At 36.0% G+C, this 15230-nt stretch overlaps 1 protein-coding gene and 2 long non-coding RNA genes across 3 annotated transcripts; 1 reads left to right on the top strand and 2 right to left on the bottom strand.

Annotated features, from left to right (window-relative positions):
* Positions 1 to 4100: 4100 nt before the first annotated feature.
* On the bottom strand, positions 4101 to 7471 carry LOC138190466 (uncharacterized). The gene is made up of 3 exons (XR_011176456.1): positions 7259 to 7471; positions 5720 to 5883; positions 4101 to 4426 (listed from the first exon to the last, which is right to left on the bottom strand). It is a non-coding gene; the product is annotated as an uncharacterized lncRNA (long non-coding RNA).
* On the top strand, positions 6777 to 13433 carry LOC124212504 (uncharacterized). The gene is made up of 3 exons (XM_046612607.2): positions 6777 to 6993; positions 7244 to 7415; positions 11872 to 13433. Exons 1-3 carry the CDS (start codon positions 6879 to 6881, stop codon positions 12212 to 12214), a joined length of 630 nt encoding a protein of 209 aa, XP_046468563.1. The 5' UTR covers positions 6777 to 6878; the 3' UTR covers positions 12215 to 13433.
* On the bottom strand, positions 7918 to 10577 carry LOC138190465 (uncharacterized). Its single transcript, XR_011176455.1, has 3 exons — positions 10207 to 10577; positions 9978 to 10049; positions 7918 to 8592 (listed from the first exon to the last, which is right to left on the bottom strand). It is a non-coding gene; the product is annotated as an uncharacterized lncRNA (long non-coding RNA).
* Positions 13434 to 15230: the final 1797 nt, after the last annotated feature.

Here is a 15230-nt window from a genome sequence, read left to right as displayed (position 1 = left end):
GCGAATGAATCTTGTTTTCTGAAGAAAACCGTGGAACATCAATTGACATCACCTTTCAGAAGTTGGAGCGCGGGATTCCTCGGAGTGTGTCAGATCTTTCGCAGAATCAAATCTTTCGTCGGTACGACGACACAAGCTTACGAGTCAAAGGACGCTTCTCTCCGATCTGTCTACTGTTGCACCTTGGTCAGTAGAAGAAAGCTAGACATGAAAATCCTAAAGAGTCCGCACAACCAACGACATCGTCAGCTTCGCCCAATGCGCTAAATACATGTCATGGAATCAAAAACAAGCAACTCCAGTGTTATATCCCAGAATAAGAATGAATGTTAACATCAAAGACAAATATCGACCCCCCAACTTCGATTGCTGAAAATGTAGCCGCTTCAACTGTAGCACCCAGAAAAAGTCAAATGATAGTTTTCTCGACAACTCTTGTATCATGAATTATCGTGGGAATAAAAACGATCGAGCGTTAGGCTCACCAATTTTGCGTAAGATGCGAGATGTAATAACATCCGAACGTAAACCCGTAGTTTCCAATAACCTACTATTGTTGAATGTTTAGGCAGTAGTAAATGAACGTTATAAAAGGTGGTGATTCTCCGAAAAAGTTATTTAGTATGTGTACAAATAGGTAAGGGTAGGGAAAACACATGGCGGCAGACGCCAACTTTCTTGTACCCTAATTTGACAAATCTAAGGGATGTTCTGCAGTCATTGATATACTTAATTAGGTTTAGTGTGCAAGCTTACGTGTTTCTAACAATTGAGACTAACTGAAGAAGTGAAAAGTGGAGACATTCGATACGTAGAAACAGAACGGAGCAGAGATGCCCATTTTCATTGCCATTTCCATTTTTATTTCCATTTTCACTGCCTCCAAAAAATCACTTGTTCGATCTTGTTTGGTTGCGTTGTATAGTAAAACAAAACAGAGTTTAGTTTAGAATATACGTAATATCAATCGAAAGCTAAGTTACCGTAAAACTCACGAGACTCCCTTGTATTATCTTGATATTCACTCATCTCTATATAATTATTGAAAGTAGTCAATTTCACAATTATTGATCGAATATCTACATGAAAAATTGATTTATGTCGAATAGAATAGTTTGCTAAGCCTTACGAGATCCATCAAATAAAATACACTACAACAATAATATTACTATATTTTCATACATCGTATCGTCCGTTAGACATAAAACAGAACGGCATTGGTATCGACTAAAACAGACTTATTTTCAAGATACGATCGAAAGAACTTTTTATTAGACGTGTAGTTAAGTGAAAGTGTTTGTAGAAAAAGAATTATTCAATCACGTTTACAAGTGATGTTTGGCACGACCCAAAACAGTCTAATTCTCAGCCGAGTTGGTATACCTAGTAAGAAAATTCTACAACTTGAATAGAATATTTCTAAACTAACGTAATCTAGTACAATTCATACACTGCATCGATTGGTTTGATTATTTTGATGTGCTGTTTCAAAGGTTTAAGTCGGAAGCTAGTAACGAAACTGACAGTATGAAAAATATTTTTTTTCATCTTCGACAAATGTGGCTATTATGGTTGAAACCATATTTTCTTTATTCAAATACAAGCGCTTTGATTTGATAAGGCAAATTGTTGTTCTGCTGCGTATGGTTTTGTATCAAAAAACATTTCTTCGAGTCGATAATCCTTTTACTAAATTTTATCACCATTTCACGTGACCAATGGTGTTTTATTGTTATTACAATTATTATTTCAACCTTTCCGTCGAACTAGTTGGTAATTTGGCATCTTCTTTTCCTAATTCCATATAGGATCATAGGGTTGCTTGGATAACGGAGGCTGGTTTGACCTTTATTTATTTAATTCAGGAAGATTATATGATAAAATCGGATTCAGTAAATAAACAGAATGAAAATGGTTAACTGTTCAATTTGAATAAATTCTTGAAAAATTTATTACACCGAACAATCGACTCGTAAGTTACGTTGTTAATTGTAAATTTAGTGATTGAACGTATATCCTCAAAAAATACTTTGACAAATTCAGTTAGATTCGAATTTCGCTGATTAAATTTATATAAATGGGGCAATACTTACTTCATCAAAACTCCCTCTCTATCTCTCTCTTTTTCTGTTATAATACAATTGAAAATATGGATCATGACATGTATCTCACAGATATTCGATTCGTTCGATCACACAATCGAATAAATTTGGATTAGGCCGGTGTCGTCAGTGTCGTGACTAAGGTCACGGCTCCGCCCAGGTGAATATTTCAATTTTACTCCCCCCAAAACTTATTTTTTAGAAAGAGAAAAAGTACAATAACTTTGAAGTATAATCTAAGTTAAAAATATCCTCAAAAATTTAGGCATGAAGTTGATATGGAACCACCGAAATTTAAAAATATATTAAAAGTTTACTTTTCTGGCTTTTTCTGAGGCCAAGTCAATCGTATGGTCTATAACAAAATATCCTCAAAAATTTAGGCATAAAGTTGATATGGAACCACCGAAATTTAAAAATATATTAAAAGTTTACTTTTCTGGCTTTTTCTGAGGCCAAGTCAATCGTATGGTCTATAACAAAATATCCTCAAAAATTTAGGCATAAAGTTGATATGGAACCACCGAAATTTAAAAATATATTAAAAGTTTACTTTTCTGGCTTTTTCTGAGGCCAAGTCAATCGTATGGTCTACAACAAAATTTTTTGTAATTTCACACTCAGTCAAGGGCAAAGCGAGATTACTCGAACTTTCTTGACCAATTTGCGGTCGTAAATAATGATTCAACAATTTTAATTTGTTGAAAGACATTTCACAGCCGGCAGAGGTCGCAGTTAGCGTCGATACCAAGCGAAGAGATAACTGGACCTTAGTTCACATTCTTCATCCCAATTGAAAAGTACAATATAATCTGCTTTTTTAAATCAGGTAGTAATGATTTTATTTGGTATTTGTTGCTCCCAATTTCTATACATAACTCGTTGGCATTTAAATAATCTTTGTATTTTAATGTCAGATCAGCTGCGGATTTTTTTAGTTCTTGAATACAAATTTCATGTGACGAAAGTCCTGTTACGATACCAAAATCAGAAGCTACGGCAGCTAAACTTTGCACTCACTATCCCATATACCGAATAAGTGTGTCCAGTACACAGTAAAGTTGAATTTTAAGCTTTTGAAGTGGCATCATTTTTTTTTTTTTTTTCGTCAGTTTTTATTTGTATTTACTCAGCGTGCAATTTCTGACATTTGTTCTCTGTGACTGATATCTTCTTCTGATATCTGGTAATCGAATCAGTTATTCACTAATTATTTCTTCCAGATTTAATGCAAGACGTGGTGGCGAAGGTTAATCGGCGGCTGTAAACCTTTTTCCGGTTTGTGCGAATCGACACCACGTCTTGTGGGAGCACTTCTGCAGCAATATACTCTGCATCACATCTTTGGTCTAGCTCTTGCTACCTTTTTGTGGATTGAAAATCCCTGGCGTGAAAATCATCCCAAACATTTTTCAAACTATTTTTCATGTTTCAGGAATCAACACTCATGACACCTTGCGGTCTTGATGGCGACACACTACGTTGAATTGTTCAAGACTGGATGTCTGTGATTTAAGAGTAGAAAACAAGAAATTAAGTGTATTTGTTATTTTACAGGTTACCTGTAGGTTCTCCTTTTTTCAATATGTTTGTTTTGTTGTGATAGAATATTGACGAAGATAATGGAAGTTAGAATTGACCTTCCCCGACGAATTTCTCACTCATATATCTTCTCGGGCTACGAAAATCCACACGTACTATATTTCAAATCAAGATTAGAACATTACGAGATAAAATCAAAGGAGTAGCTCTACAGTAGTGTACTTCACAGTTGGGCTTCGTTCCTTCTTCAACCTTGTACCATGCGGCGGCTGTTCGTGTCACTAACCTTATCCTGACAGTATTTACCATAAGACGTAAGAAAACTTGAAATATGTAAGAAAACACCCTTAAACACAATTAGATGTACGGGGACGTGGATGGGAAAGGATCAGAAATTGAAGATCAAAACCCATTACAGGCTTATTCAGTTAATGTGAATTTCAGTTTATTCTTCTCTTTAAGCACTATCATATGTAAAAATGGACGTTGATGGTGAATTTTTACTGGGGCGGACACCCGCCACGTACCATAACTCGTTGTTCAGTGATGACTATGATTAAGGTGTCAGACGCACGCCTCCAGACTAGTTACTAACGAGTTTAATGATCGGCTCAAACTGATAGTCGAACCGTAACTCGATGGCTGTTTCCTTCTTTCCTTTGTAAAAGAATTATTCACACCATACTTTGGCGAAATTGGAAGCTCATTGTCAAATTTTTTTCATAGCCCACGAAAGGTTTTATGCATTCTGTTTGCGTTGTTCTGTAGGCAGCTCTGCGTACCTGGCGGGAAGATGCGAGATGTAATAATATCCGAACGTAAACCCGTAGTTTCCAATAACCTACTATTGTTGAATATTTAGGCACTAGTAAATGAACGTTATAAAAGGTGGTGATTCTCCGAAAAAGTTATTTAGTATCTGTACAAATAGGTAAGGGTAGGGAAAACACGTGGCGGCAGACGCCAACTTTCTTGTACCCTAATTTGACAAATCTAAGGGTTGTTCTGCAGTCATTGATATACTTAATTAGGTTTAGTGTGCAAGCTTACGTGTTTCTAACAATTGAGACTAACTGAAGAAGTGAAAAGTGGAGACATTCGATACGTAGAAACAGAACGGAGCAGAGATGCCCATTTTCATTGCCATTTCCATTTTTATTTCCATTTTCACTGCCTCCAAAAAATCACTTGTTCGATCTTGTTTGGTTGCGTTGTATAGTAAAACAAAACAGAGTTTAGTTTAGAATATACGTAATATCAATCGAAAGCTAATTTACCGTAAAACTCACGAGACTCCCTTGTATTATCTTGACATTCATCATCTCTGTATAATTATTGAAAGTAGTCAATTTCACAATTATTGATCGAATATCTACATTAAAAATTGATTTATGTCGAATAGAATAGTTTGCTAAGCCTTACGAGATCCATCAAATAAAATACACTACAACAATAATATTACTATATTTTCATACATCGACTTTCTTGTACCCTAATTTCACAAATCTAAGGAATGTTCTGCAGCCATTGATATACTTAATTAGATTTAGTGTGCAAGCTTACGTGTTTCTAACAATTGAGACTAACTGAAGCAGTGAAAAGTGGAGACATTCGATACGTAGAAACAGAACGGAGCAGAGGCCCATTTTCATTTCCATTTCCATTTTTATTTCTATTTTCACTGCATCCAAAAAATCACTTGTTCGATCTTGTTTGGTTGCGTTGTACTGTAAAACAAAACAGAGTTTAGTTTAGAATATACGTAATATCGATCGAAAGCTAAGTTACCGTAAAACTCACGAGACTCCCTTGTATTATCTTGATATTCACTCATCTCTGTATAATTATTGAAAGTAGTCAATTTCACAATTATTGATCGAATATCTACATTAAAAATTGATTTATGTCGAATAGAATAGTTTGCTAAGTCTTACGAGATCCATCAAATAAAATACACTACAACAATAATATTACTATATTTTCATACATCGACTTTCTTGTACCCTAATTTCACAAATCTAAGGAATGTTCTGCAGCCATTGATATACTTAATTAGATTTAGTGTGCAAGCTTACGTGTTTCTAACAATTGAGACTAACTGGAGCAGTGAAAAGTGGAGACATTCGATACGTAGAAACAGAACGGAGCAGAGGCCCATTTTCATTTCCATTTCCATTTTTATTTCTATTTTCACTGCATCCAAAAAATCACTTGTTCGATCTTGTTTGGTTGCGTTGTACTGTAAAACAAAACAGAGTTTAGTTTAGAATATACGTAATATCGATCGAAAGCTAAGTTAACGTAAAACTCACGAGACTCCCTTGTATTATCTTGACATTCACTCATCTCTGTATAATTATTGAAAGTAGTCAATTTCACAATTATTGATCGAATATCTACATGAAAAATTGATTTATGTCGAATAGAATAGTTTGCTAAGCCTTACGAGATCCATCAAATAAAATACACTACAACAATAATATTACTATATTTTCATACATCGTATCGTCCGTTAGACATAAAACAGAACGGCATTGATATCGACTAAAACAGACTTATTTTTAAGATACGATCGAAAGAACTTTTTATTAGACGTGTACCATAATTCGTTGTTCAGTGATGACCATGATTAAGTGTCAGACACACGCCTCCAGACTAGTTGCTAACGAGTTTAATGATCGGCTCAAACTCGTAGTAGTTTCCTTCTTTCCTTTCTAAAAGAATTATTCAAGCCATACTTTGGCGATATTGGAAGCTCATTGACCGATTTTTTTCGTAGCCCACGAAAGGTTTTATACATTCTGCATACGTTGCTCATTGTTGCTGAAGATTTGACTTCGAGATAAGCTGTTGAAACGAAAGCTGTCGCTTACTTTTAGCCGATTTGAATTATCTCCGGCTCTGTAGGCAGCTCTGCGTACCCGGCGGGAACTAGATGAGTTATAAATTGCAAAGTTGTCTCTTTTCTAATAGCACGCCATTTAGAAATCGTGTGACACTGTTTACGCATGATTGCTTTGACGACGGCAACTGAATTATCGTCTCTGGTTGAACCAATGAAATTTCTTCTATTAATTCAATACTAACACAAATCTAAACCTTCTGTCTGTTCTGCCTCTTTTTCTTAGTTCTGTAGAGATCCTGCTTCTTGGCATCTACAGTGGAGTTTTGAAGAATGGTTTTCGGGAGAAAGAAGGGCAATTGACGATAGCCAAATAGGGTGCTGGTGGAGCAATGCGTGATACAAATGCTACTGCGAAAAGTGGTAGAATAGAGAAAATAATTCACCAACGCCAGGCGCCGTGTCGCGATACAGTTGGGTTGTCTGGGTCCTCGTGTGCTTTTCGACGTAAGTGAATTTCGAATTTATACATGAAAAAATGTCGATCTTTGCGACAGCTAGATGCGTCTTCTTTTTAAAAGCTTCTTTAAGTGAAGTTTCGAATATGAATAATCTTCTTTCTCGTCTATACATGCACCTTCTTCGAATGGGCATAATTACTTGGTGATCTTTCATTCTACTTAACAAATACGTGGCTAATGCCTTCAGTGATCCTTGCGTTACAAGTTTATTAACTACGTTCTTAACATAATTACAGACTACTTGGTCATACGTCACGGTTATCCACTCGGGTCTGAATTGTTGAACCACCGGTCCAAAGTCCGCGATGTACTCAGACATCGGCAGGTTCGTTTTCCTTGCTTTGGTACAGGAACTGGACCTTACCTGTATACCGAATGGAACCGTTACTACTTAGGAACATTTCTAAGGTACGTACCTTAAAGTCCTTTTCCGTAATAGACAAAGCTATCGCACATGGCGTGTTCATAAAATACATAATAACCCCAACCCACTGGGATGTGATAACTGTTGGTTAAACACTGTCAATAATGTTTTCGGGATGTTGAATGGCGTGGTAATGGGTATTGTATACACCATCGCTTACATCTAAATTTTGACCTAATGTAATAAATAAACGTAACTGTTATGATGGATGACTCTTCCGATGTAGTTTTCATTTTGCGCTCAAAATATTCCGGTAATTCGAAGATTGTTAACCTTGTCTTTAAGATTTCTTTAATTTGTCCATGTGCGGACAACACCCGGTTTTCTATAACTTTGCGAGAACTTGTTGTCACGTCTCGTCTTCTCGAATCAAATAAAGAGAAACTGAAACAACGTATCGGAGCCCTGCAATTATTTGACGGACCCGGGCCTCCGTTACGAGTCGACCAACCTGAAGAAAGGCTCTTCAGGCTGAATTGAGTCCGGATGCGGTGAGTACGACCTTCCGTTGAGAGGATAGAGTATTTCTACCTCATCCCGGAGCCCGCGGAATTGGTTCTATATTGCGGCTTCTCGATTTAATCGAAAATACCTACATTGGCCTGTGCCTTGATCTGCCACGTGCAAGAATAGCTTTGGGCATCTACTGGCAAAGGTAAGGTGGATAATTCTGAAGGTGAAGCTAGTTTTCCAAGCATCAGTACGTCAGCGAAAGGGTTAAAGATACTATTGTTTCACTGAATTTATGACACGTAATTATTTTAAGAATAAGTCTTGAATTGAAACACAAGTGTAAATCAATTTTGATATTTTCGGATTAATCAGATCCCATGTATCGTTACAATAGAAATTTAATTGTTATATAAAAATTGAAAGTTAGTATTATAAGGTAGTTGACACAATGCGAGAATATTCTAACTTATTTAATTCACAAGTGAAGAACAAAGCTTTGATGTGACGTTTCACGCTAAAAAGTTGACTTGACCGTTCGGACAGAATACTCTGTATAGGAAGTTTCGACTACTCGGTTCGAACTTTAGAGAAGAAGTGATTTTTTTTCGCGTCTTGCAGGGGTGTTTTCCCTCGCGATGACACGTAGTCCTGGGAATTCTTCCTAGTCGAGAAAGATGGCGCTTGGCGCTGCAACGATTTTAGGTTGTCCTAAAATATACGAGATAAAATGAAATAAATACACAAAGACAGGAAATGAAACACCAATAGAAACTGAGGACTTTGTGTAATTTTGGAACTTCTGTTTTTCGTCCCTTTTATTTATCCCTTAACAATTAAACTCGTCTTTCTTTTACGGTACAAAAGGTACCCTACGCGTCGCAGGACTAGCAAACTCAACCTATTTCTTTAAACACCTGCGAATGTGATTAAAAATGATCCTGAACAAAGGAAATAGTTTATCTTATAGAATGGAGGGATCTGCCCGTTTGCATAGATTGTGAGGAGAAAATTGTCAGTGAAATAAAATATTTTCCAGCTAGGTTTTCAGTGAGGTATGTATATAAGACGATAAAGAAGTTCAAAAATGGATAAAAAATCGTGAGTCAATTCTTATTCTTACTGTAGTACGTTCGATTTAAAATTTGTACCTGATCAGGATTTACGCATCAACTCACTGACTTTAAACACGTCTTATTATATTGAAGTACGTAGATCTACTGAGCCTCCAGTAATTTATTCATTCTAATTCAGGTTACATAAAATGGTAATAGTACAGTATCATACATATTACATTATACGTCGTACCCTAGGATCAGTGTCCTAGGGGCGTATTGTTTCTCGTCGTGTTCAGCAAGTCACATTTGAAACACAGACAAAAAATTTATTGCGAAATGCAATATATAATACATGAACAGGGTTGCACTTAAAATGCCGAATATAAGAAGAGTTGATCTTAACTGATTACTTCTAGAATTTACAGCAGACCGACGTACATCTGAGGGAAGTGCAACGATGGAACTAAAACGATGTGCACACTTTACTGCTTCTCTGGCAACTGATTTCTATTCGTAATTAGGAAGTATGTTAGGCTGCATACTATATATAGTGAGTGAAAGGGAGGATTGGGTATGTCCGAAATGAACGATAACCAGTACCTACCACTGAATTCAATACTAACTGCAACGCGCATTCAGATATCTTTCGGAGTACAGTTAAACTCTTATAACTCAGAAAAACACTTGACGTTTAATTGTGTCACATAAAATACATAATGTGCAATTTCAAAATATTATATTTTATAAAATCGAAATTTGAGTTACAAACCAGATGTCAAAAATAGCTATGTTGCGTGATGTGTAAGAAGAACAGAAACAAAATGTTATTTTTAAACGTTCAAAAATAACGACAGTCGCGAAAGTTTGTTTCGTTTGCCGAAATCAGAGAATTGTTTCAAGAAGTGCTCCAAGTGATCCTGAGAAAACTTATATGTCGGAAGATATTCAGAATGGCTATCTGAATTAATAACAAGCCTATCAAAAATTGCCCTGACGCTTTCGGCAGATAGTATAATTCCAATAAGATTGATTTTTTACCTAAATTAAACTAAAAATGTTGAAATCGCTTCAAACCATGCCTTTGCTCGATCATAGTCTGCATTCGGAAATCTGCAAGAAATTAAAAATAACCTGAGCACAAACAAATTATTCCAAATAAATAGAATAAAATACTCCTGACACGAGCTATTCTAACCTACAAATCTTTCGCTTTTGTAATTCGTATTTATACATTTAAAAATTATAATGAGTACTAATAATTACTTACTTATGAAATGAAATTCCAGTTTCACTTTTTTGCCTACGCTCGGGTACACAACACCTCATTTTTCAATTTTATCAATCACGTTAACAATCACTTAAATCACTTATCGTTATGTATACAACGCTGACTGCGATCAAATAAACCAAATCTGATTGTTCCTGTAAGAGTCGAAGTTTAAATGGCTGCCTTCAATTTGTCCCACACCATTCGCCCTATGCGCGTCCAGTTAGTATAAAATTCAATGGTACTTGCGTGGTTAGGAGGAAAATGGCGGCGCGCAGTAGAAACCAATGATCTCTACCATCTCTGCCATACACTGGACAGGGTACGTACAGTCTTTCAGTCTCAGCTAGCTGTGCCGATTAGAAGCTCAAAGCGTGGGGCCAAGGAGGATATGATAGCGGGAACGCTACCGCAAGGCCGTAATTTATTTTTGCGCATGCAGCGTTCAGCGCCACGGTCGAGTAGGAACTCAAGTACAGTACTTCCAATTCTTCTTTACAACCACTCGCCGCGTGATTCAAATCTAGGGTGAAACTGTGGGGCAGAAGGCTAGAAAAGAGTGTTGACTGGATAATAAATTAAAGGAATATTTTATAACAAAATAATTTGTTTTATTCTAAATCACATTTTTGCAATTCTTACATCCAAGCTGATTAACAAGCAGTCAAAATAAGCGTTATAAGAAAGTTTTATATCCTAGATATATTTACTGTGTAAAACTTATAAACTTGTACCGGGAAAATTAATTTTGTACAGCAGATTGATCAGGATATCTTTTTAGTTTAAAATTTTTAGTGTGGTTCTTACTGCTATTTATATTTCTCCTAACAAATCAACTCTGTCAGTGGCATCTTATTCCAAGGAAATTTTTTTTTTTTTTTTAAAGATTTCGTTGCTTCTTTGGTACAGCATTCGGTATCAGAACAAACCGGTCTAATGGTAATTCATGATAAAGGCTTCGTTACGTTTCGAACGTGGATCATGGAATTTATCACTACTCCGTACTGTTTTTCCCAAGCTTTAAATATGTTAAACACGTCCTCTCTAGCGTGCAATAATCCATTCGTAAACGCATATTGTTTCATAATTGTGAACAGTTTATGGTCTTTAGATCTATCGTCGTCTTGAATTATCAATATCTGTTCGCACTTTTCACACACATGATGCAAAAGATACTTTTTACACAGTTACCTCGCTATGTAACAAATTGCATTATTCTCAGTAAACTCTTTCACATCGGATTCCACATTTTCAATTACCCCGTCATTCTCAACCGGTATTTGGATAGTTATATTTTCAATCGGTTTTGGAGACGACGATATTCTTTTGAAAGCGCCACAGTTATTTTTTTTTTTTTTTTTTTATCCGATGATGATGATGGTTCGAGGAGATGTTCACGAGCCAAATTCGCGATTGATAACACCCACATCATAATCGTCATCATCATCACCATCACTATCGTGAATACACCGTTCATGATCGATAATCAGTGTATCAGCGTCGCTATCCATCTCATCCTCATCATCCTCCTCATAATAAAAATAATCCGCCACTCTGCACAACTGTTTGTATATTGATGGCCGGGTGGTGAAGGGGGTGGGGAGTCCGATGATCCTCTTTTCCAACCGTTGATATTTTTTCAATATGATTCTGAAATTTTTCCAGAATTTTTATGGATATGGTGAAAGGGAATACAGAAAAGTTGAAGCAAATCCGGATCCGAACGGGAGTTATCACAAATCTCCGGCATAAGAATTTGGAAGCCTTTCTGGACGACGCGCAGCGGGTCATCGTTGAGCGATTGAGGCTGGTACTGCGCGAGGAGTTAAATGTGAAGGTTAACCTCACATTATCGTGCAAATTTGACAACGCAAAGCACGACGGGATTACGGAAGAAGTTAAAAGCTTCAACACCTCCAACACAGCGATCCTCCCCTCGAGCGATATAGACGGCTGGTTCACACACGCAAGGAACGATCTGCTTGCGAAGGTTGAAGATTTTGAATAGATGAGATGATGAGAGAAAAGGCCTTGTGTCCTCTGTTTGTCATCTATTATTGACTAGAATCACTCTATCCAAGTAATTGTATAAAATTCAGAAATATTTTTTTAGGTTACTTTGACTGAGCCCTCATCATAAGTCTATTTCTCAGCATCGAAAAAGTTGATTAAATATTATTATTAAATCCATTCTACGGCGAATAAAAAAAGAACTTGTTATTTTTTATATTAAAAAAAAGCCATCGAGAGATTTGATCAAATACTATTTATTATTTAATCAATCCTTAGGATATCTTATCAATGGACTTGTATATTTAGAAAGATATTGAGGATTGAGTCAACGTAACCTTAAAAGTATGTTTTTGAATTTTATACAATTACTTGGATAATGAACACCGTTTTATAGAGAACGTTAAAATGATTATATTTTGTGCTGAAAAAAATTATTGCTTGTTGAAGTGAATCTTCATATTCACTTGCATGATGAAGTTTTCAATCCTTTTTAAATCTAAGTACTATTTTAAAGGGTAGAGAAAAATTCGCGCGCAACACATTGACACGTACGTGTTGCACAAAACTATCGTCCGCTGTGTCACTGATTATCGTTACGCCTTAGCGAGATTTTCATATCCATCGCTAGCCGAGCAACAATTATCGTAACCTAACGATTCGAACTAGGCGTTAAAGAGGCGTTAAAGATCGCGATAATCGTCGCTAGAGAGTTACGGAATCCCGCCACTGGACATATGTTCTCGATGTAACCTTGACAATGACATTACCTGATGAGATCGTAGTAAGAGAAAATTCGGTTTGACTTCGGTGCGTTATTTGAATAAAAAAAAAAAAAAAAACTGAAATCCAATTTATTCACAAAAAAGTCTCGATGTGGGTCGACGATATATTCGATCGCTGATATATGTATATGTACCGTAAAGAACCTGTTATTAAGTCTATACTTTACACCGTTTATACGTCTATAGTTTTCCCTATATTTTTATCTCATCTCGAATTTGCGTATTTTTGAAAATTATAATGCATCGTCGTTATATTCCAATGTAATTTATTCAACTCGGTTTTTGCGTTTATTGAACAAAAATCATGCGTCAATTCGATACAACGATGATCAGTTAAAATAACTAGGAATATTTTTATCTATAATCAATACTTATAAGATCTTGATAATCAACCACTGTACAATCTTCACGCATTTAAATTTGTAACATTATACGAGAATTGAAGTGATCCGAAAATATTATTTTACCATGAATATCTTTGTTTATTAAATCTTCAGATCATTATTCTACATAAATTCAGTGTCATCCCTATCCTTTTCTACGTCCACAAAGGTACAGGCGTCAACCTGCCAATCGTAAGGGAGCTGGTAAAGAAACTTCACCCTATAATTCCTTCTTCTTTGTAGATGCGCAAAGCCATGTGTAGTCGTAGATCTTGAAAACATCGAGCAGGAAAAGGGGTTTGGACCGAACGAGAAGTCTATTACACCTTAACGGCTAGGTAATATTCACCGGCTCCAAATCCGGACTTGACAGAAGAACATTTCGGATGAGACGAGGTTGAGTGAGAGGTGATCCCGCGGGTGATCGAGACTGCTGAGGTGCTGAGTGTTAAATGTTTTTTTCAGACATGGAATACGTACGCATTCGACGCAATATCCGCATACCTAGAGAATGGCTGATCCAACTTCCCTTTGAATTTCCCATACACGCCAACCAACTGGTAATTAAAGATTACGACAATGACGACAACGTAATCGTTTATCAAGCTGGTGTTATAACACAACTCTACCAGGAGGGGGAAACGGGTACTGGTGGTGCCGAAAAGTGTAAGATGAAGTCACACGATTGCACGCACACAAAACCTAATTTTTTTATTATTTTATCAATTTGACATTATGAAATTTACATGTTCAGTTTCAGGTAATTCAAGAGTTTGTAATTTTTCATAAAAACTATTTGATTTCTTTTTATTTTACAATGAAAATACTATAAAAATTTATGTTATTTTAGTTTTATTAAAATTCTAAAATTACATTATTTATTTCACGTGTGTGTTTCAGATCACAGTAAGGACTAAAAATTGGAGATTAGTAGTAATAATATATATATATATATATATAATATATTAATAAAAATACGTAGAATTCTTTTGAATAAAAACAGTTTTTTCAAAATTACCACGATTCGCAAAATTTTTTAAAGGCTAACCTGTTACAATTGATTCTCACATATACATAATTAGAACAAACTTGACGGGTAAGTTTTTTCGATCATCTGAAACTTATTCAAGAGTCGTTGCAGCGTGAAATTCTACTTGGTTGTATTGGCCGCCCAGATACTTCATCAGCAGTTTCGTCAACCGTGCAACCATGAAAACGTTGCACGTACCATACACATCTACAGCTACCCGTTGTTCGAATCGAGTCTGCACCATCCTGATACTCGCTGCTAGATAATTTTCGAAGAAGTTGAAGTTTGACAGTTTCCTCTCAGGAAAAAATTCATCCAGCTTGCCAATTTTGTTCGGTTTAGTGAAATTTCATTTTTGAACAGCTTTGTAACTTTTTGACCATATTCTTTATTAAAATTGAAGCGTTCCTACTTTTTGATCACTTAGTTGAGCTGCGATTTTTGATGAATAATTTTTTGTAATCTTCGATATTTTCCAAGAACATTTCGATTCTCTCTCGTAGTATTATTCGTTTCGAGGATCTCTTCATCAGCAGAGGATCTGAACAAGACTATCGTTCTGGTATAAAATTTTTTTGGCTTTTATAGCCGTATTTCTCCCACCATGCGTAAGGTACAAAGCTTTGGAAACTGTACGATGTTTATGAATTGTCGTGGTGAGAGCTCATTTTCAAAACTTGAACTAATCAAAAATCAATACTTAATGGCCTCGGTGACGTCCCAGGATGAGGCGTCCACCTAAAAACATTAAAACTTTCGTTAGAACAACCGTTGCGCTCTTCCTTCCAAAGTAATGTACTATATCACTACCATGTA

Source organism: Neodiprion pinetum, chromosome 2 (genome assembly GCF_021155775.2).
Source record: "Neodiprion pinetum isolate iyNeoPine1 chromosome 2, iyNeoPine1.2, whole genome shotgun sequence".
Lineage (NCBI taxonomy): Eukaryota > Metazoa > Arthropoda > Insecta > Hymenoptera > Diprionidae > Neodiprion > Neodiprion pinetum.
This window is presented reverse-complemented; position numbering and strand designations above follow the sequence as displayed.